General features: G+C 39.8%; 3 protein-coding genes across 3 annotated transcripts; 1 reads left to right on the top strand and 2 right to left on the bottom strand.

The window, feature by feature from the left end:
* Nucleotides 1–3,208: 3,208 nt before the first annotated feature.
* On the bottom strand, nt 3,209–3,972 carry LOC131846688 (cytochrome b5-like). Its single transcript, XM_059196082.1, has one exon. The coding sequence runs from the start codon at nt 3,914–3,916 to the stop codon at nt 3,512–3,514; it is 405 nt and encodes a 134-aa protein (XP_059052065.1). The 5' UTR covers nt 3,917–3,972; the 3' UTR covers nt 3,209–3,511.
* Nucleotides 3,973–5,250: 1,278 nt separating this feature from the next.
* Nucleotides 5,251–6,364, bottom strand: LOC131846856 (cytochrome b5-like). Its single transcript, XM_059196314.1, has one exon. The coding sequence runs from the start codon at nt 6,297–6,299 to the stop codon at nt 5,919–5,921; it is 381 nt and encodes a 126-aa protein (XP_059052297.1). The 5' UTR covers nt 6,300–6,364; the 3' UTR covers nt 5,251–5,918.
* Nucleotides 6,365–14,007: 7,643 nt separating this feature from the next.
* On the top strand, nt 14,008–18,526 carry LOC131846509 (integrator complex subunit 9). Its single transcript, XM_059195873.1, has 7 exons — nt 14,008–14,235; nt 14,723–14,914; nt 15,285–15,487; nt 15,985–16,633; nt 16,714–16,827; nt 17,287–17,389; nt 17,788–18,526. The coding sequence occupies exons 1-7, from the start codon at nt 14,227–14,229 to the stop codon at nt 18,501–18,503; spliced, it is 1,986 nt and encodes a 661-aa protein (XP_059051856.1). The 5' UTR covers nt 14,008–14,226; the 3' UTR covers nt 18,504–18,526.
* Nucleotides 18,527–21,433: the final 2,907 nt, after the last annotated feature.

The following is a 21,433-nucleotide window of genomic DNA, read 5'->3' as shown; positions in this document are numbered from 1 at the left end:
TTATTATTACTAGACCACGGCGCTCTTGATATGAGCTACGAGTATATTCTGAACATGGAGTATGTTCACCACTAAGTTTGTCTAGTGTAGTATATGACCAACAAAAAATACTTAGGTACTTAGTAACAGTGACAATAGAAAAAAACATTTTTATTACGATTAACTCATTGTAAGTACGTAATTATTGCAATTAATAATACATTTAAAAGAGCAACACACAAGTTTCATGCCCATTCTACTTGTGATCAATCTGCATTCCGAATGAGTGGTAGAATCAAAATATGACTATTTAAAAGTGCTTGTAATGAGTTTATTTGAATAAAGATTATTTCTATTTCTACAAGCAAAATCTAGGGTTGCTGAAGACCAGTTAGATGCCGTACTTCGTGGTTAAAAAACCTCAGGCAGTGGTTTGGATTGAGCACCAGGTCCCTTTTTAGGACCGCCGTGGACAAAGTAAATCGTCGTAACGATCGCCAATCTCCGATAGATGGCACCTACAAAAGAAGGAACTGTGAGAGGAACAATAAAGAGTTTCATTCATTCATTCAAAAGAAGAAGTATATGAACGACAAAAAATACGTAGGTACATAGTAACAGTGACCATAGAAAAAAACATTTTGATTACGATTAACCCATTGTAAGTACGTAATTATTGCGGCTATTATACTCATAGTATTATTATATAATTACATAAATATGCATTAATCACCTAATTCCAGAACATTCATTATTCATTTATCAGACATTGATAAGAATATTATTTTTGTATGTAATCTCGGTGTTTACATTAACAGATAAGCAGACGACGGTCGACTGTCGATACCATCTCGTCTACACCGCCACATCGCATATTAATACTCCACCAAGTTTGTATAGTGTACTACCACAGATAATACAATATTACATAGTACTACATATACACATTACACACTTCGAAACCTAATAAGTATCATTTTTACATATACATAGTATAAAACAAAGTTGTTGCTGTCTGTTCGCTTATATCTATACATATAAATAAAATTGAAGTGTCTGCTTGTAATATTGAAATTTTTACCACATGCATATGAATATAAATACGGTACATACACCAAAATAACATTTTTTACAATTTTTGTCTGTCTGTTTGTTCCGGCTAATCTCTGAAATCATCTCTCTCATATCACTAAATGGAGCTCCATTGCCGATCTGCTCCGATTTCCGGTATTTAGGTTCACTCCTTCAAAGCAATGGCGAATTAGACCGAACCATAAAGCATAGAATTAACTCAGGTTGGATGAAGTGGCGGCAGGTTACGGCAACGACGTGCGACTCACGAGTTCCCCTTAAACTTAAGGGCAAAATTTACAAGACCATGATCCGGCCTGCTATTTTGTATGGATCAGAGTGCTGGCCCATAAAGGCGACGGATGAGAGACGACTGCATGCAACTGAAATGCGAATGTTGAGATGAATGTGTGGTGTGACGAGGATAGACAAGATAAAGAATGAATACATCAGAGGAAGTATGAAAGTGGCGCCGGTGTCGGAGAGGTTGAAGAGTAATCGTCTATCGTGGTATGGGCATGTAATGCGTAGGAATGAGGATAATATTTTAAGGTGTTACATATGAATGTGGATGGTTATAAGGGTAGAGGAAGACCGAAAAAGAGATGGATGGACTGTGTGAAAGATAATATGGTAAGAAAGGAAGTTAATAACGCGATGACTGCGAACAGAGATGAATGGAAGAGAAAAACATATTACGCCGACCACAAATAAATGAGATAAGGAAGAAGCAGATGATGACAAGTTTCTTGCTCGTTCTTCTTGGGATGGAACAGCTTTCCGAATAAGCAGTAGATAAAGAAAATGTGATGACTATTCAAAAATGCTTAGATTAAGTTTATTGGAATAAAGGATTTTCTAATCTATTCTAATACTCAACGGATTTTAAAGCAGTTTTCAGCAGTAGATAGAGTGATTCAAGAGGAAGGTTTATATATATAATACATCCGTGTTATAGTATAGACCAAGCCTAAAATTTCAAAGATTTAGAATGTATACCTACGTGAAGGCGGGCTGGTCGCTAATGTACAATACATATGCCTTGTCTTCCATAATAAATAAAATAAGAATATTTTTGTCATTGTATAGTTCAAGTAGTATATATAGTAATGTATAATAGTTTTAAAATATAAACGTTTTGACAATTAGCTGTAAGTTTGTATTTTATTAATTATATAAATAAGATATAGCAACACAAATAAGTAAATTTTATATCCTTAAACTTGAGATTTATACTTTCCATACTTGTACGTCAAAAATGTTATTTATTTGATGAGAACACAATATTTTTAATTTAATTACCTATTATAGTATATGTATGTAGTATTTTGTATTTTTTTGTGAGCTTCGTCATTCGATCTCGAACAAAAGCTACATTATGTTAAATTGAGAAGAACTGACAAGAAACTCAGCTCGTATATTTGAGCGCTGAGTTTCTTGTCAGTTCTTCTCATCTCGAAACCATTCCGAACTGACGGTAGATTTGACATATCATAAGAGTCTATAATAGACCTACATGTATAAAGATATTTTGAATTTGAATATTGAATTATATATTTTAGATTTTTATATAACTTAATTGTACAACTAAGAACCTAAAATTAACCTAAAAAAATTTTAATTAAGTCTACACTTTTTTACTAAATTTATAGAATGTGTATAACAAATGACCTAGCTGTATCTGAAACAAATACACAGTATTAATAATTGAACTATGCAGCAATACATAACTTGCTATAGAACGACTTATGAGTCGTAACACATTCGACATTAAATATGATGCAATCATTGATTGTACAACCTCGAACCGGCACTACTGGTTTTAACTAGGCGACCACCGGGACACGCATCGACCGGAGCAGCTGATCGCGAGCCCGATGTAAACACCGCGGTCCTGCACGCAGGACGGATACCTATCCATATCATATATTTAGAACTAACTACTCGCTCCGGCTTCGCACGGGTGTACATGTATTATATATATATATATAAACCTTCCTCTTGAATCACTCTATCTATTAAAAAAACCGCTTCAATATCCGTTGCGTAGTTTTAAAGATTTAAGCATACATTTGGACGGACTGACAGCGACAGCGACTTTGTTTTATACTATGTAGTGATAACAAAATAGCGAAAATATACAATAAATACACGGGAGTGTAACAAAAATAATTTATTAATTACTATACACACAATAGTTGTATATAAACCTCACGTTTACAATTCGTCAATTTCACCCGCTTTTATATCCTGCCAAGACGGGTACGCATTCACACACACTCACAGTTCGTGGCCCTTCACACACACACTCACACACACACGGACAGTCCACGTTGTTAATAAAATATTTAGCGCAGGTCGAAGGTCTAGGCCGTCGTAACTGTTTTACTGCGCAATTCGAGCGCAGGGTCCGCACCTACTAGCCTTAGTTCACTGCGCTTTGCGTCTGGTATTCTCGTCTCTACCCGAACAGGTACGTGTACAGGACGGTCGCCAGGATCCCGAGCAGCACCGGGAACTTCCACGAGCTCACGAAACTGCTCTCCTTCTCTGTGTCGCTCGCGATCGTCCACGTCACCGACTGTTTCTTCACTTCCACTCTGTCCTCGTCCACCACCGCTCCGATCTTGTACTTGAGCATCAACTCCTTGGCATCGAGACTGTGGCCGACGTCGTTGAAGTCCTCGGTGGCATCCTTGCCGGCGACGCCCAATAAAACCTCGTGTCCGCCGGGATGCTCGTCCAGGAACTTGGTGACGTCGAACACGCTGTTGTCGATGATGAAGACGGCGTTGTCCTTGGAGTTTCGCTCGGCGATCTCCTTCCTCGTAAACTTCTTGTCGGCCATGTTGTGTAGTGGTCGCATGCGAGCTTCTCACGCGGCGGGCGGGCACTGGTGAGCCGTGGTGTGGGTCGGAGGGGCCGCGTATCACTCGTCCCCACCACACTCCGCCGCCTCCCGCGCACCTCCATCACAATCTCCGCCGTTTATCAATGATGACATACACATTTTGTTGACACAAATAGTGTTATGTACAATTTTAATGCAAACATAGCGCAATGTACAGAAACATTCGTATCCATTACTTATTCACATTGTGCAATCAAATTGTTTTAATCAACTAGTCAAGAATTATATCGATGCAGTTTATACGTAAAGTGTACATTACTTTAAATTAATTGCTGTATATTTTATAACTTAATAGCACTTGCCTAACTTAGAAAAAATGTAACTAGATGTACTCGCGACTTCGTCCGCGTGGAATTTAACAAAAAAGTTAATTAGAAAAATTTTCTAAAATAAAAGTAGCCTAAGTTACTCATTATTATTTTAGCTAGCTGCCAATAAAAGTCCCGCCAAAATCGGTCCAACCATTTCAAAGATTAACCGGAACAAACAGACAGACCGACAGACCGACAAAAATTGTAAAAAATGTTATTTTGGTGTATGTACCGTTTTTATATTCATATACCTGTAGTAAAAATCGGTTACTTCAATATTACAAACAAACACTTCAATTTTATTTATATGTATAGATGTACTAATGCCTGTATACACGTAGTATTATTTTTTATTGTGCAGTATTATTTATATTTTGGAACATAATTTTCCTTAAATGTTGTCACTTCAGTCGCCATTACTTCCCTGTACCTATAGTGCTGTTAGCACGCGGCCTTCTCATTCCGATGGTTGCAAGTTTGATCCCGTAATCAATACATTTTCACTAACGTATAAGCTCTGCTTATGTTGAGATCATACTACGGTGACAACATGCTAGGTAATTTATTTGATTTATTATTCGTAATTTTGCTCTTCTTCCATTTTCTTACTTTGTTGATTCCATTAGGATTAGTATGTATTTAGATATTGTTGGTGTAGTATGCAGTGTTATACCTGACCGTTACTTAAATTCGACACACTACTGTTATGTTACGAATTATCAGTTCAAGAGCAGACGTTTGGTAATCAGCTTGCCATCACAAGCTGATTACCAAACGTCTGCTCTTCCACACTGACCGCCTAATATTTTTTATACATGCAGGTAAACAAGCCCGCAATATAGTGATATATATATGTGTGTTAACCTATAGCACAGATAATATAATATTTAGTATAGTAAGAATATTGACATTGTCAATTAATTCAAATAAAATAGCTATCGTATAAAAAATATTTTTTATTCATAATAAATAACCAGAGAATCTACTGACAAGCAAAGTAATAGTGAATATATTAAACGGACACCCATTCAAACATTCACTTCATTTCATTCATGAAACTCTAACAACTACGAGGCCATTGATAGAATAAATTAATATATAAGTGTATTTGATTCCAAAAATAAATAAAAAAAAAATTTTGTCGCTACACAATTACTGTGTTGGACACACACTAATTTATATACAGGTGAGGTGACGTACAAAGTTTGTGATAAGTTAATTTCCACTCACTCAACTAAACATACAAGTTCTTAACAACACATTTCCAGATAAGGACACCTGAAGCTTCCATCATCAGGTCAGTAGTGTGAGATGAGTCTCAAGAGTCCCAGAGGTATCATACCTGAACAACTTGACTAGAAAACACAGACACAAAATACACGCAAATCAATTTGAAGGTTTCTTTGGAAAAGTATGGTAAGTAACCGTGGGATTATCATGGAAGTATCTACATCCTTTCCACCAAAAAATCAATTTAGTAAATAGCTTCATTCACTCATTAATGATAATATTGGTAAACACATAGAAATGATAAATACAGACAGTTGAACGTAAGGGTAACGTAAGTATTTTGAAGTAGCAATTTTGTACATAGCCGCAAACTCACATCTGACACTGTTGAAGGACAGCTTTCTTAGCAAACACAGCTAGAGTACATACGAGTAGAGAAATATAGAGGCGGCAGCCAACGCGAGTGGCGGGCCCAGCATTACCAGCAGGCTGGCGGCTGTACCGCTGCTGTCGCCGAAGTCAGTCGAGTCTGTGGTCTCTACTTGCCAGCGGTCACTCTCCACCAGCTCCCCCACAGCGTACTTTTGCATGAGGGCACGCGCGTCGTGACTGTGGCCCACGTCGCTGAAACTGCGCGTGGCATCAGCACCTGCATTGTCGAGCAGCGCCTCCGCGCCTCCAGGGTGCTCCCGCAGAAACTGCGTCACGTCGTACACCACGTTATCAATCACGAACGCGGCATCCTCCCTGTGGTTGCGACCCTCGATCTCCTTCCTCGTGAACTGGCTCCGAGCCATAGCTGTAGAGGAACGACGTGTGAGGCCCGCGGGTGAAGACTGCGCCGTTGTAGAACGGTCCGGCCGCACAACAATGCAGGTCAGCAGCGAGGGTCAAACCAACCTGATATTTGCTTCATCGACGATTTAATTACGTTTATCAGATGACAATCGTTGCAGTGTATATAATTGTAATAAATAAAATAACAATTTATATACTTCTCAACTTGCATGTAGCCATGAAGGTCGTTATTTCTTGCAATCGTCAATTATATTCAAAACAACATTAAACAAAATCAGTTTAATGTGAATTAACCTTCTCTGAGTCAATTGTTGCGTGATATAATTATATTAATGAATTCCTATCCCAATTACCCACATAATTGAACTAAATTAATAATAATAGGTTTACTTCCATGTTCTTGTACAATCTACGAGATCTAATGAAGACATGAACACATAAACACCGAAGCGTAGAGCTCCCGTTTGTATTTCTTTATTAGCATACAAAACAGATTACAATCAATAAAATAATATAATTAGAGCGTGTAGATCGGTACAAAACGGATTGCAATCCAACAGTATGATAATAATAATCTCAGGACAATTCACACAGCGCCATCTAGACCCAAGTTAAGCTAGCTAAAGCTTGTGTTATGTATCCTAGATAACTGATACAAATACATAGATCTTTTTTTTCGTAAATACTTAGATATTATACATAGAAAACACCCAGACCGATACAAACAATCATACTCATGAATACAAATGTTTGTGCCGTGCGAGGAATCGAACCCGCGACCATTGGACGTAAAGCGGTGTGCTAGACCGTTAGACCACCGAGGTCGTCAAACTATATGTATGTACTACTATATGTATGACAAAAAGCTAAATTATATAAATGCGTACAATATTCGCTGCATAAAGTTATGTAATAAGAAATAAACTAAATAGTAAATAATATATACCTACGTAATATAATTAATATTGTGGTATTACACAAATAATTATAATCATATACAGTTAAAATGATTTGCAATTAAAATATAACAGCCTCACGCGCTTCTCACCTCCCGCAAATATGATCATATATGTTAAGTACCTAGCGACCTACTGGGTACATTAAGTCATAACAATATTCTGTGAATTGCAGAATAATTATAGACACCAATGTTTTATTAATAAATAGTTTTAAAATATATTTGTGAAAACATTTTATTGTTTTTATTATTATAAACATTATTTTTAAACACTATTATTATTATTATTATTATAATATTAACGTATACTATTACTAATGTTATTAGGATATACTTACCATGCCTAAAAACATCGAGAGTATTAAAATCAATTGCGTGATTTAGAAATCAGTGAAGAAGCTGACATACTCATACATACACGTAAACTTACATAGGACAGTATTATATTGCATTTTCTCGTTGAATTATCCATATTATAAGCTACTCATATATTCATAATTTCGTTATATAATGTAATTGTATTAAGTAATTGATTATGACAATCTGTTCAATTGTAGGGCATGTTCTGCGCGTGCTTTTGGGGTGGGTTCGCATAAAGCCGGCTACTGGCTTTACGCGTACCCTTCTAGTGCTCATCGGTAGTTTGTATTCACACACTTAAACTTAAATTGTAAAGTAAGAATAAAATTATTTAAAAGAGCAACACACAAGTTTCTTGCTCGTTCTTCTTGTGATGAGACAGCTTTCCGAATGAGCAGTAGATTAATAAAATGTAATGACTATTTAAAAGTTCTTCAATGTAAGTTTATTTGAATAAATGATTTTCTATTCTATTCTATTCTTCGTCAAATAAAGGAACATTTCTTGAGCCTGACACGCTCCGAATAGCAACCTGTCTACCGGACGGTATGAGTTTGATTCCATGGAAGATGGGCCGGGTGCTGGTATGGGATGCAACCTGTGCAGACACGCTGGGGATGAGTTTGATTCCATGGAAGATGGGCCGGGTGCTGGTATGGGATGCAACCTATTCCATGGAAGATGGGTCGATGGGATGCAACCTGTTCAGACACGCTGGGGATGAGTTTGATTCCATTGGGTCCATGGGATGCAACCTGTTCACACGCTGGGGATGAGTTTGATTCCATGGAAGATGGGCCGGGTGCTGGTATGGGATGCAACCTGTGCAGACACGCTGGGGATGAGTTTGATTCCATGGAAGATGGGCCGGGTGCTGGTATGGGATGCAACCTGTGCAGACACGCTGGGGATGAGTTTGATTCCATGGAAGATGGGCCGGGTGCTGGTATGGGATGCAACCTGTGCAGACACGCTGGGGATGAGTTTGATTCCATGGAAGATGGGCCGGGTGCTGGTATGGGATGCAACCTGTGCAGACACGCTGGGGATGAGTTTGATTCCATGGAAGATGGGCCGGGTGCTGGTATGGGATGCAACCTGTTCAGACACGCTGGGTATGAGTTTGATTCCATGGAAGATGGGCCGGGTGCTGGTATGGGATGCAACCTGTTCAGACACGCTGGCCTCTTTCCATCTACATGGAACTAACATCAGAGCTGGTGTGGTTTGTGAAGCGGCCGAAAAAGCTAAAGCAGGCAAATACAGGGGTCTAGGCTCCGAATATGATTTTGTCCCATTCGATGTTGAGACCCTTGGTCCGTGTGGTCCTAGCGCTATAAGGCTTTTTAAGGAAATAGCGAAAAGGTCAGTCGACATCACAGAAGACCGAAGAGCTGGCAGCTACCTCGGGCAAAGAATTAGTCTAGCTATTCAAAGGGGGAACGGTGCCAGTATCTTCGGAATCTTGCCTAAAAGGCCTCTTTTTAATAATATATAACAGTTATTATACATTATATTTTTTAAGGTTTTAAGTTAATTGATTTAATTTAATATGTCACTTTAGTTATGTATAAGTAAGCGGCAAAGTTATTAAATTTTATTAATTGAAATAGGATAAAGACGCACTTGTCTTCGAGTCCCGCCGGTATTATTGTTTGTATTTGTTTTCATCCGGAAGTTAGAGAATTATTTAGGACAGCAGCGGGGTGAACTCGCCCCATCAATTACAACTTGCTCACAATATAAAGTGAAAACAAACGAATACTCACGAGTACCTACCCAACACGAAGGTAGCTGATACGTAAGTAGCTACAGTAGATACGAAACAGTCCGCAGCAAACGAATAGGAGCAATAATAACAATGTAATAATAATAATATAGTCCAGGATAATTCACACAGCGCCATCTAGTCACAAGGAAAGCAGAGCTCGTTATGGGTACTAGACAACTGATATAAATACATGGATTTTTTCGTAAATACATACTTATTGTACATAGAAAACATTCGGACCGATATAAACAATCGTATTATTATACATAGAAAACACCCAGACCGATACAGACAATCATACTCATGAATATAAATGTTTATACCGCGCAAGGAATTGAACCCTCGATCATCGGTAAAGAGGTATCCTAAACCGCTAGACAATCGGGGTCATTAAAGTAATATCTGCAGAATCAACAGAAAAGACTTAATTATTAATTGTATTGAGTTATTATACAGTAAAAGAATTTTAGCAGAGAGGTTATTTGAAAATTTGACATTTACGCCTGTCAACTTAGTCTCTAGGATTAAAAAACAGACTTATAAGAAAGGCATAATAGTAGTACTACACTGTATTATTACATGATGTATACAATTTTCTGGTCTTCTATAGACTACAAGTAATTGCGTCGTGTAATTCTTATCTAAGTAGATAGCTGACTATATTATTGTCTATTCAGATATGCTACTAACATAAATTGCTTTATTACAGTATTTGTTCAATGTACATGTGTACATTGTAACCTAATGTATACTTATATTTTTTATTGGGTTGTTAATGTTGTTAATTTTTTAATTCAATGTTGTCTTTGTGTAATTTTTTAATTTAATTTGTTAATTTTTTGTTGGGTGCTTCAATACATAAAGGACACTCAGTTGACTAATTTGTTCTTACATTTCAAATTTGGAACCATAGCGAGTCACGTGATGTTGGTGAATAGTAATAGAGATAAAGAGGCCGGGAACAAGGAGGGAGCGGGCTGCTCTCACTCTGTTCGAGGCGACCGAGACGACCACACGTGAATGTACAGCGACGCAATTTATGTGGAGTGTAATTTGAAAAAGGAATAAAATATAAGTACTGCTGCATCGACGTATCATTTCCGAAACTTCCCAATAGTTCCTTGGGCCATTGTCAGGTGCATGGACCTGTAGCACTGCGACCTACATAGATCTATTGTGCTCGCCCTTTTCAAAGTTCGCTACCTAGACCCGTCAGGGACAAGAATTGAAGGATACTCTTAGGAGCGATGGTTTTTATCTCCTCAAGATAGAGTGTAAACTTTCCAAAGGAGATATTTCGTTTATGCATGAGTGGGCTACAACCACATAGAATATGTAGTGGCGGTTCCTCTTCAGTTTGGCAAAATCTACTGATTTTTTGTTGTGCATAGGGCTACGTTTGCCTTATAAATACAATTGACCTTGTTACCACCCAAGTCTTACTTAAGCTATGAATACTGTGATTTTATATTACAAAAACCGTAGGTACGTACGTATGTATATTTATCTGGGTGGATGTTACCGCACAAACATATTCTGACACGTGTGACGTGACACGAGCCCGAGGAATTACACGTTGTGAGCAAACTGCAAAGTGTAATAACCAAAACTCGCCCAACTTGTAAGTACAGCGCGCAATATTTCACGCGGGCGGCCGCTTGTTTTATTCGACTTCTTCGCCACCTCCCCCCCTTCACACGTACCCCATACGTCTCACCCTTATCCCAAGTCTAAATGTATAAAGTTCGCACTCTACCTCACTTGGCTCCCTGTCCCATGTATCTAGTTTCGATTCTGCTTTAATCTCGGATGTTGGGGGTCATGTTGACTTCGACGCGGTCTCTCTTGCAAAGGATCTTTACTAATTTGCAGCGCTGAGCTAACCGACCTGCCTTTATACTTATTTTATAATCAGATGCAAGGAGCAAAAATTATTCCGTATTCAACCACACAAAAAAAATTGGATTTCATTACATAGTATAAAATAAAGTCGCTGTCCCTATATATGCATAAATCTTTAAAACTGCGCAACGGATTTTAAAGCGGTTTCTTTTAATAGATAGAGTGATTTAAGAGGAAGGTTTATATGTATAATACATGTACACCCGTGCGAAGACGGGGCGAGTAGCTAGTTACATATAAACACGGCGTTGTTCTACCTCCATATTTAGCACAGCACCACGAGGTCGATTTACTACCTACTCATCAAAATATTATATACTAGCTGCGCCCTCGGTTTCACCCGCGTGAAATCATAGCCTATATGTTATTTTAATAAGCTATCTTATTGTAAAATTTAATTAGAAATTATTCAGTAGTTTTCGCGTGAAAGAGTAAGAAACATCCATCCATCTACACTGACAGACATCCGACATTATAATATTAGTAACATGACACATAGGTAGGTATGTAAACATTACAAAGCATGCGACAGGACAGTTAGATTTTAATGTTGTTTACGCACCCTGCGAGAATGACATCTACGTTGTTCCCAGGCCCCTCTTCCGCACTGAGCAGACTGGGCACGTGCCCAGGGCCCCGCGATGGATTGGGGCGCCCCAGTCTAGTCTAGTCCCTACTCTATTACCAAACGATAACCGATAGCTACTCTACTCTCGCCTAAAAATCAGTCTTAACAAATGCTTACCGACTATGGTAAATTTTTTTTTTATAAATGTCTAGCAAGAACTAGTATCTCTCATCACATAACGGCTTTTTAAAATTATTTTTAACTGATTTGTTTTGAAGGTATGGTATCCCCGCATACCTCTAGAGTCATGTTCAAAAATGATTGTCTATTCTAACAAAATAGTGCTTTATTACTATAGTCATAGGGGCGCCATTATCCTAATGTACCCAGGGCTTCTAATAGGTGAAACGCCCTGGTGTTCGTGTTGCTAGTTCGTTCGAACTCTTTATTTAACTGTTCCAATCAAATTATCCATCTGTTTTATGACTAATGGTGTCTGTACGTAATCTACTCTCCACAATTTTGATCGCAGTGATAATTTGAATCGGACAAAACAATGCAAAGTTCACATTCTGATTTGTAATTTGAGAGTACGCCCCCGTGCCCGCGCTCGGCGGATCTTTGTTACGGTCGCTAATTAATGATCGCGAGTGCCGTATTAGCATCAGTGGCGTAGCACCTAGGGGCTAGGCGGGGCAGTGCCCCGGGTCCCTCAATCTCAGGGGGCCCTCGATCCCTTACCAGAAAATCTCAATCGAAGTGAACTTTTGAAAATTTCACCCATTTTCAAAATGAATATGACAGGTTGCAACCCCACTTTAATCATGGCAACTCAGTTGAGAGAAAATCGAAAGTTATACCTACGGAATATCCCTAAATTCTTTCTGTGGGTTGGCAGTGTTGTCAATTTGAGGGATAGCGATATGTGCGTTTTAATAAAACTGTAATGTAGGCCCCACTGCTGAGCGGTGGGGCCCCATTTTTTTGTTTGCCCCAGGGCCCTTGGTTACCTAGCTACATCACTGATTAGCATCCTCACTGAATTAATTACTCTTGATTAATTGCACGCGGTGTATGACAAACGATATTACATTGTAGCCGGCAGAGACCGGCCGCTCCATTTAAACGCGGATTCATGATATAATTAGACAATCGACATCGAACAATAATAACAGAATATGCTGTTGTCTACTTATTAATTAATCAACTAATTATAGAACTACTTCATTTTAGTATTCTGTGCTGAATAGAAATGTGTACACCAAATAAAATTACTATATTATATAAGCATTTTCAGTATTAGCTCTATCTGTATACAGGACCTGCGCCTCACCGAAACTCGATGGCAATAGTTTCAATCACAATTTTGCCGTAACTATCTACGTTCCATTCTGCTCGGATATAATAATAATAATTTATTCAGCATCATAATACAGAATAAAAATATAGCTAAAAGGGTCTCCACTAAGCTGGCACCAGATTAGAATGGAATGAGTCAAATTTGAAAAGTAATTTACGTATTTAGCAACTTTTTGTAATATATTTTATGTAATCTACTTAGTTCTTTCTAATATGATTTAGTAAACAATCAGTAATGCGCCGTGTGATTTTTTTGTTGATATAATGATATGGTTCATCCACTGCGCTAATGGTTTAAGCTGGCGGGACACCAGTCTAAGATGATATGGTGAGGATGAAAACAGCTCAGATAAGCCATCGTGGCGAATTCACCAGCTACTAATCACATCACTTTTCCAGAGGGGGACCGGTTGTAGGTAACAATATCTTGTTAGTCATTTTACTCAAAAAACAATTATTATAAAGTACTTATATAGAATTAGCACAATAAGTTATTTTTAAAACTGAATTGACTAGTTTTTAATGAAAATTTATGGCAAAGAAATGACACGACTAACTACAGAACGACAATCTATGAATTAATACTCATAGAAATACGTTTTTAATAAAAATACCTACTAAGAAATATATTTTTGATTCATTTTCTGGAATTGTTCTTTTACAATAGTTTATGTAATGTATTTCGCTTTGGTCTTTTTCAATACTGACAACTCTGACTAGTACATAAAGTTAGTATTTGTTGTTGGCAATGTTGACACGAGTGTCAAGTTGACAAGCCAACCGGCTTTCTGTCAGTTTTTGTTTGGATGCGGTTGTAATATAATTATAATTGTAGTTGAAATCCTCACAACAATGTTCATAATAGTTTGTTTCTGCGTATATTAAATATATTTTACAACAAATCTTAAAATTTATTTATAAACTATTCATATTGTCTGCCGTCTAAAAAGTTTGTTTTAATGTCAGTCTTTATTTATTTTAGTTGTTAGGTTAAGCTGAGAAATCAAAATGAAGCTGGTAAGACACACAAAATTTAATATTGTATTAGACTATATCTTCATACTGTGATAGATTGTTATGTTAAAACTAAGCGTTCCAATCTACTGCAAGACAAGGCAACAAACCGCATTACAAGAAGATATTGTCACATTTTCCTTGTGTATGCAACATTTTCATTATAGCTGCACTAATATTGGTTGTAGCATACTATTATATAGCCTATGACACTCGGAAATAACACGGCATTCTGTTGGTAAAAGAAAATTGATTCAGTAGATCCAGAGATTACTTTGCGTAAATACTTACAAACTTTCCCTCTTTATATCTTTAGTATAGAGTTTAATTCTTATGGATTAGTTGATATGCTGGGTTGAACTAATCATCCTCTGCTCCTGGGCATTCTTGGAAAACAGCATCTTGTAAAAAATATATTGTCACTGCAGGTACAAATTTATAATTAATTTAAAAATAATTTCACAATGTATTGTGTTGTATGAACTTCCAGTACTGCCTGAGTAGTGATGCAGCGAAGCCATGCTTCGTCTTGTCCTTCAAGGAGCTCCTCATCATGCTGGACTGCGGGCTGTCGGCTCACTCTGTACTCAATTTCCTGCCTCTGCCACCAGTTCCCAGCACTCGCCTCGCCTCACTACCGAACTACACTCCCCCACATATCAATGATCCACTACTTGAAGGGGTCAGTATTTTTTATTTTAATTTATTTACAAGATTTATACATATACTATTTATTTTTACAATTATACTTAATTTACAATTACACTATAATGTAGAACTTACCTCTGCATTTTTTCAAGTAACTTACTTAAACAATTGGTGGTGATTTTTTAGTTCTTATTTATATTATACAAATATTTTATTTTTCGAAATAATATTTATTCAAATAAACTTAATATAAGCACTTTTGAATAGTTATATTTCTTTTATCACACTCATTCAGATAGCAAACACATCACAAGAAGAATTAGCGTAAAACTTTTATTTAATTACAATTTTATATTTAGTCTATGGTACTTATTGAACTACAGTGGTATATAATTATATTTTAGGAACTAAAGGAATGTTGTGGTCGGGTATTTGTGGACAGTATCCCGGAGTTTTGTCCGCCACTTGATAAGGTGGTGGACTTCTCCCAACTGGATGTGATACTCATATCCAACTATACATGTATGATGGCTCTACCGTTCATCACTGAAGATACTGGTTTTAAGGGGCAGGTGTATGCTACAGAGCCCACTTTACAAATTGGCAGGTACCAGTTCATATTTTTATATTATACAGAGGGTCTTAAATATTGGAATTGAAAATGTGTCGTTTTTTAATATTGTAGTAAAGAGAAGGTGTAATGTTGACTGTTTATATAAAATTTTGTTGGTACATTTGTATCAGTCTGGTTGTTTTCTATTTATATATAATAGGGCCAGCTTAACCTACAAAATAAATTGAAAATGTTTCATAGATTGAAAACTGAAATTAACAATTTGTATCTTAAATAACAATAAATAATTCTTTGTGTTTTTGTCGACGTGTGCCGTCAGTGGTATAGTTCAGTTTCATAACTACTAAATAGAATCCAGTAGTCAATAGAGCGGACGGTACGATGACTTCGGCGGTGGAGCCGGTCGGCGAACGGCTATACTTTCGACGATCGCAGGTTCGATTCCTCGCACGATGCGAACGCGTCTGTACCCGAGTATAAAAAGATCGGTCGGAGTGGGCGGTTAGTGAGCGAGGCGGCGGACGGTGCAGGTTCTACCTGGAGGAGCTGGCGGCGTGGGTGGGCGCGGGCGCGGGCGGGGGCCGCGCGCGGCGCTGGAAGGAGCTGCTGCACGTGCTGCCGGCGCCGCTGTCGCAGGCGGCGCGGCCGCGCGCGTGGCGGCGGCTGTTCGCGCCGGCGGCGGTGGCGCGGGCGCTGGCGCGCGTGCGCGTCGTCGGCTACGACGAGCGCGTCGACGTGTACGGCGCGCTCGACGCCACGCCCGTCTCCTCGGGCTTCTGCCTCGGCTCCGCCAACTGGGTGCTGCGCTCGGCGCACGAGAAGGTCGCGTACGTGAGCGGCTCCAGCACGCTCACCACGCACCCGCGGCCCATCAACCAGGCGGCGCTGCGCGGCGCCGACCTGCTGGTGCTGGCCGCGCTCACGCAGACGCCGGCGCACAACCCGGACCACATGCTGGGCGACCTGTGCGTGCACGCCACGCTCACGCTGCGCGCGGGCGGCTGCGTGCTGTGCCCGGTGTACCCGAGCGGCGTGCTCTACGACCTGCTCGAGTGCCTCTCGCAGCACCTCGACGGCGCGGGGCTGGCGCACGTGCCGCTCTACGTCGTGTCGCCGGTGGCGGACTCCTCGCTCGCCTACAGCAACATCCTCGCCGAGTGGGTCTCGGTCACCAAGCAGGTGGGGCTCCGGACTCTGTCCGTGCTCACTTATGCCTCTGTTGCGTGGCTGCGCGTCTCTACATACGAGCTCGCTTGCAGGCGCGCGTGTACCTGCCCGAGGAGCCGTTCCCGCACGCAGCGCTGGCCCGCGCCGGCCGCCTCAAACACGCACGTAATCTGCACGACGACTCTTTTAGCGCTGATTTTCGTCAGGTGACTATATTCATATCTATTTCATTTATAAACTCAGATAACGAACGAGCACGCAACTTTGATCATAAACAATTGTAATCGCCCTCATTACAGATAATTCTTCTAGTACTGAATAGGGAACCTTTTATTTAATAAATAACTTTTCTTAAAACTTTCATATATTGAAAATCGAATAAGAGTGTACTGCAATTCATAGATAATCGAGATTATATTTAAATTTGTGACAATTTGCATGACGTGATTCAACAACTGAATCCGGCTCAGGTCGTCGTAATTTGGATCCACGTTTGAATTGGAGGATCGATCGGGGGCAGTCGAGAGGTTACGACCGACATCTTAATAAAGCAGTAACAGATGTGAAGGTATAGTCGATGGACGGAGCGACATCGACCCCTAACTCGGAGGGTGTGGTGACACCCCCTCGTAGGACAGTAATTGTTAAGCGCTTGTGTGTTGTAGCCGTGCGTGGTGTTCTGTGGACACCCGAGCCTGCGGTTCGGTGCGGCCGTGCACCTCGTGGAGCTGTGGGCCAACAACCCCGCTCACGCCATCATATTCACAGGTCAGTACCGCGCCACACCACACCACGCTACATTACACCACACTACGCTACACTTATACACAGACAGTCACTTGGACTGTATGCTTGTTTGCTATTGTTGTGGTATTAAATAAATATTCAGTAATATTAATGTATCATTAAGAGGTAGGCGGAAATTAATACAGTAATTAATTTTTCATATTTTGGCCTCGGTGGTCTAGAGATACACTTACGATTGATATCGATTCCACGCATAGGATATGTAGTGGTAAGATAATAAATCTACACGTATTTATTTGAAATCATCATTATCATAGTAGTGTTTTTCGATTTATTTCTAACAAATTATTGTTGTAATTTTACTGATTAATATGTTTTTGACATCGGTTTAAGGTTTATTTTTATTTATCGGTCCGCAGAGCCGGACTTCCCGCACACGGAGGCGCTGGCCCCGTTCCAGCCGCTGAGCATGAAGGCGTTCCACTGCCCCATCGACACGTCGCTGAACTACTCGCAGGCCAGCAAGCTGGTGCGCGAGCTGCGGCCGCGCGAGCTGGCGCTGCCCGAGCAGTACGCGGCGGGCGGGGGTGCGGGCGGGGGCGGGGGCGGGGGTGCGGGCCGCGCGCACGTGGCGGCCGACGTGGCGACGGTGGTGGTGCGGCGCGGGGCGGCGCGCGCGGTGGGCGGGCGGCGGCGGGCGGCGCGCGGGCTGCTGTGCGGGCGGCTGGCGGCGCGCGCCGCGCCCACCGACCTGCGGCCCGGCCTGCGCGCCGCGCCGCTCGCCGCGCGACTGCAGCTGCGCGACAGCCGCCTGCTGCTGCTGCCGCCCCCCGCGCCGCCCGGCGCCCCCGCCCCCGCCCCCGCCGACGCCCCGGCCCCCGCGCCCGCGCCCGCCCCCGCGCTGCACTGGGGCGCGCTGGACGTGGAGGCGCTGGTGCGCGCGCTGGCCCGCGAGGGCGTGGCGGAGGCGCGCGTGGAGCGCGGCGCGGCGGACGAGGGCTGCATCGTGCACCTGCCGCGCCACGACACGCTCGTGCACGTGGAGCCGCACGCCACGCACGTGTTCTGCGAGGGCCGCGCCCACGTGCGGCAGGCGCTGCGCCGCGCGCTCGCCGCCTGCCTCCCGCACATATAGCCACCGCCACGCGGCGGCGCACAATAAACATTACTTCACGTTCTTATCCAGTCGTTTTATTGATAAAACACCCGTGCCAGTCAGTTGTTATGCCGCATACTTACCTCCCTACTATATACTATAGTACTCCTTGTGCAAAACGAACCACACGAGTAGAAGTAGCATACAGCTATATGCATGAGATTCAATTTATAATATTTTTTTTAAATCAGGTTTCAAAATAACAATGACTCAAAACATTAAATTCAATCTATTATATTTTGTGACGCCCAATAAATAAGATAATTTCCATGTTTTATTTGTACAACAAGATAAAGATGAAACTTTTTACTGTATTTTATGACAAAATTTAATAACTCAATAATGATTATAAAACTACATTAACTATGTAAATTTCTTAAGTTGCTTTAAGCGACAAAAAAATACTATATCTCATTTCACATATACCAGAGGTACTTATTATACTACAATAAATAAAGAAGTCTATACATGACACGACTTGCACCGCGCCGTCTCATCTCTCACGCTTTTCCGTTATGTATTTGAAATACCAAACAAGCTAACAGGCCACAAGAAATGAAACTGTAACCGTCGCCTACATACACAAACATCATACAATGTGACACCCACTACACCATGCACGTTCCCATTCTAAAGGACTAGAGAAGTAGAACGACAGAGGAAGAAGAAATCATGCCTCTTATCCCATAACATCACTGCCTACCGCACCCTACAACCGAAACATTGTGGAATCACCTTCCAGCAATGGAATTTCCGAACCGATACGATATTGAAATTTTCAAGAGCTTATTCCTTTTTAAAAGGCCGGAAATGTACTTGCAATTCCCCTGGTTGCGAGTGCTCATGGGCGGTAATCACTTACCATCAGGTGAGCCGAATGCTCGTTTGTCCCTGTTATAAAAAAAAAAAAGGTTACAAAGCTCCAGTTTAGTGGCTCAAATAGGTGAAACTGAGGTACAAATAATGCTTGGAGCTCGTAAACTCAATACTTGTTAGATGTTTTTTGTTTGTACCTAAGCACATATTTACTGCAACATTTAATTTTACCACCTTGTTCTCTGTTTCAAACTACCCACATATAATTTGATATTTTTATTTTTATTTTTTTTATGATGGTAGATAAATATCACAGTTGAGAGATGGGGTGTGTCCTGTTACGTAGAAACAGTACTATTATTTTTCCTCGCAATAAAATCAAATATAAAAGTAAATCATTGACTTTTCAATAATCTCGCCTTTGAAAACATAATAAAAGTTTCATGGTCCTCGAGTCGGATATTGGCTAAAGGTGTTTTTTGATATAATCACCGGTGGTGAAGTGATAATCACCCTACGTCTCACAAGATAGCAAACCAGGATTGCTATCTAATTATCCCATCAGCTGGCAACGGCGAATAGGATCCGGGAGGTTCATTCCCGGAGGAACGACGTACGGGAGGCAAAAGGCAGTGGAAAAAATTGTGAATTCAGCGTACCTATAGCAGGTACCTAATAAAGTGAGAAGATTTTTACTATTTGAATTAGATGCAAGTGAGTGTGAAGTGATAAAACCGTGAGTACAATTTTAATTTTACCAAAAAAAGTAATATTCAAAAGTGTTTCAAGAATATACAAATAGACTTTACCCGCGCGATACTTATATGGACTTTGGACTTTGTCATCATTGAGTTATTCATTTACTTATTGCAAAAAAAATATATTGTGATTTTTGTTCTTATTTTAATGCACTTGGAGACCTATCTCTTACATTATATAAAATAGATTATATATTTTGATTGTAAGACTAATAAGGTTAATTAATTAGATATATATTCATTGGATCTTATAATATTAATCATGGAATCATTAAGTAACGTACAGAAAGATGTAAAATTTAATATAGGTAAAGCTAGGTCTAATTTTAAAAAGTCCCCAAAGGATAGATTATCTATTTCATACATTGAAGCACGGTTAGAAAATGTTGAAAGACAGTGGATTCAATTCACACAAACACATACTCAAATTATTTGTGAAGTCAAAAAATCTGAGTTACTGAATTCAGAATATTATAATAATGGTGTTTATGATGAGGTGGAAGAATTATATGTATTATATAAATCAGAATTAAAAGACATGTTAAACAAATTAAAAATGTCTAGTCCAAGTTCATGTAGCAGTCAAAGTGTAAATTCAGGACATAACGTAAAATTACCAGAAATTAAAATTCCTATATACACAGGCAAATATACGGAGTGGCATACATTTAGAGATTTATTCTTAGGCCTTGTACACACAAATAAGAATTTAGATGACGCACAAAAATTTTATTATTTAAAAGGTCATTTATCGGGTGATGCTGAAATGTTATTGAGAAATGTAAATGTTACTGCGGAAAATTATAAAAGTAGTTGGAATAAATTGGAAACTATGTATAATAATAAAAAATTCTTAGCTAACGCTATTTTGAAGCGATTATTAAACCAAAAGGGTTTAACTTTCGAATCGGCAAATGAAATTAAAAGACTTTTAAGTACCACTACAGATTGTTTAGACGCTATAAAAAATTTAGGAGTCGATGTGTCTTCGTGGGATATAATTGTAATACATATAATAGGTGCGAAACTAGACAAGGAGACAAGAAAGGTGTGGGAGTTAAAGGTCTCATCAGATTCGAGTGATGAATTACCAACATTTGCACAATTCAGTGAATTTTTAACCGGTCGTTTTCGAGGTCTAGAAAATTTAGATGGTAGGTCTTTAGTTGACAGATCCCAAAAGAACACTCAATCTTTTCATGCATATACCAAAAATGTCGATAAAAAAATAGTTACGTGTGTATTTTGTTCAGCTGCCCATAGAATAACGTCGTGTAAGGGTTTCGGCAAGGAATCAAATGATTCTCGTCGTAAATTTGCACAAGAAAATGGACT

This window comes from Achroia grisella, unplaced genomic scaffold (assembly GCF_030625045.1).
Source record: "Achroia grisella isolate CSIRO2021 unplaced genomic scaffold, CSIRO_AGI_Agris_v1 utg1056, whole genome shotgun sequence".
NCBI lineage: Eukaryota > Metazoa > Arthropoda > Insecta > Lepidoptera > Pyralidae > Achroia > Achroia grisella.
Note: the sequence above shows the minus strand (reverse complement) of the source record. Positions and strands in the feature narration are given on the sequence as shown.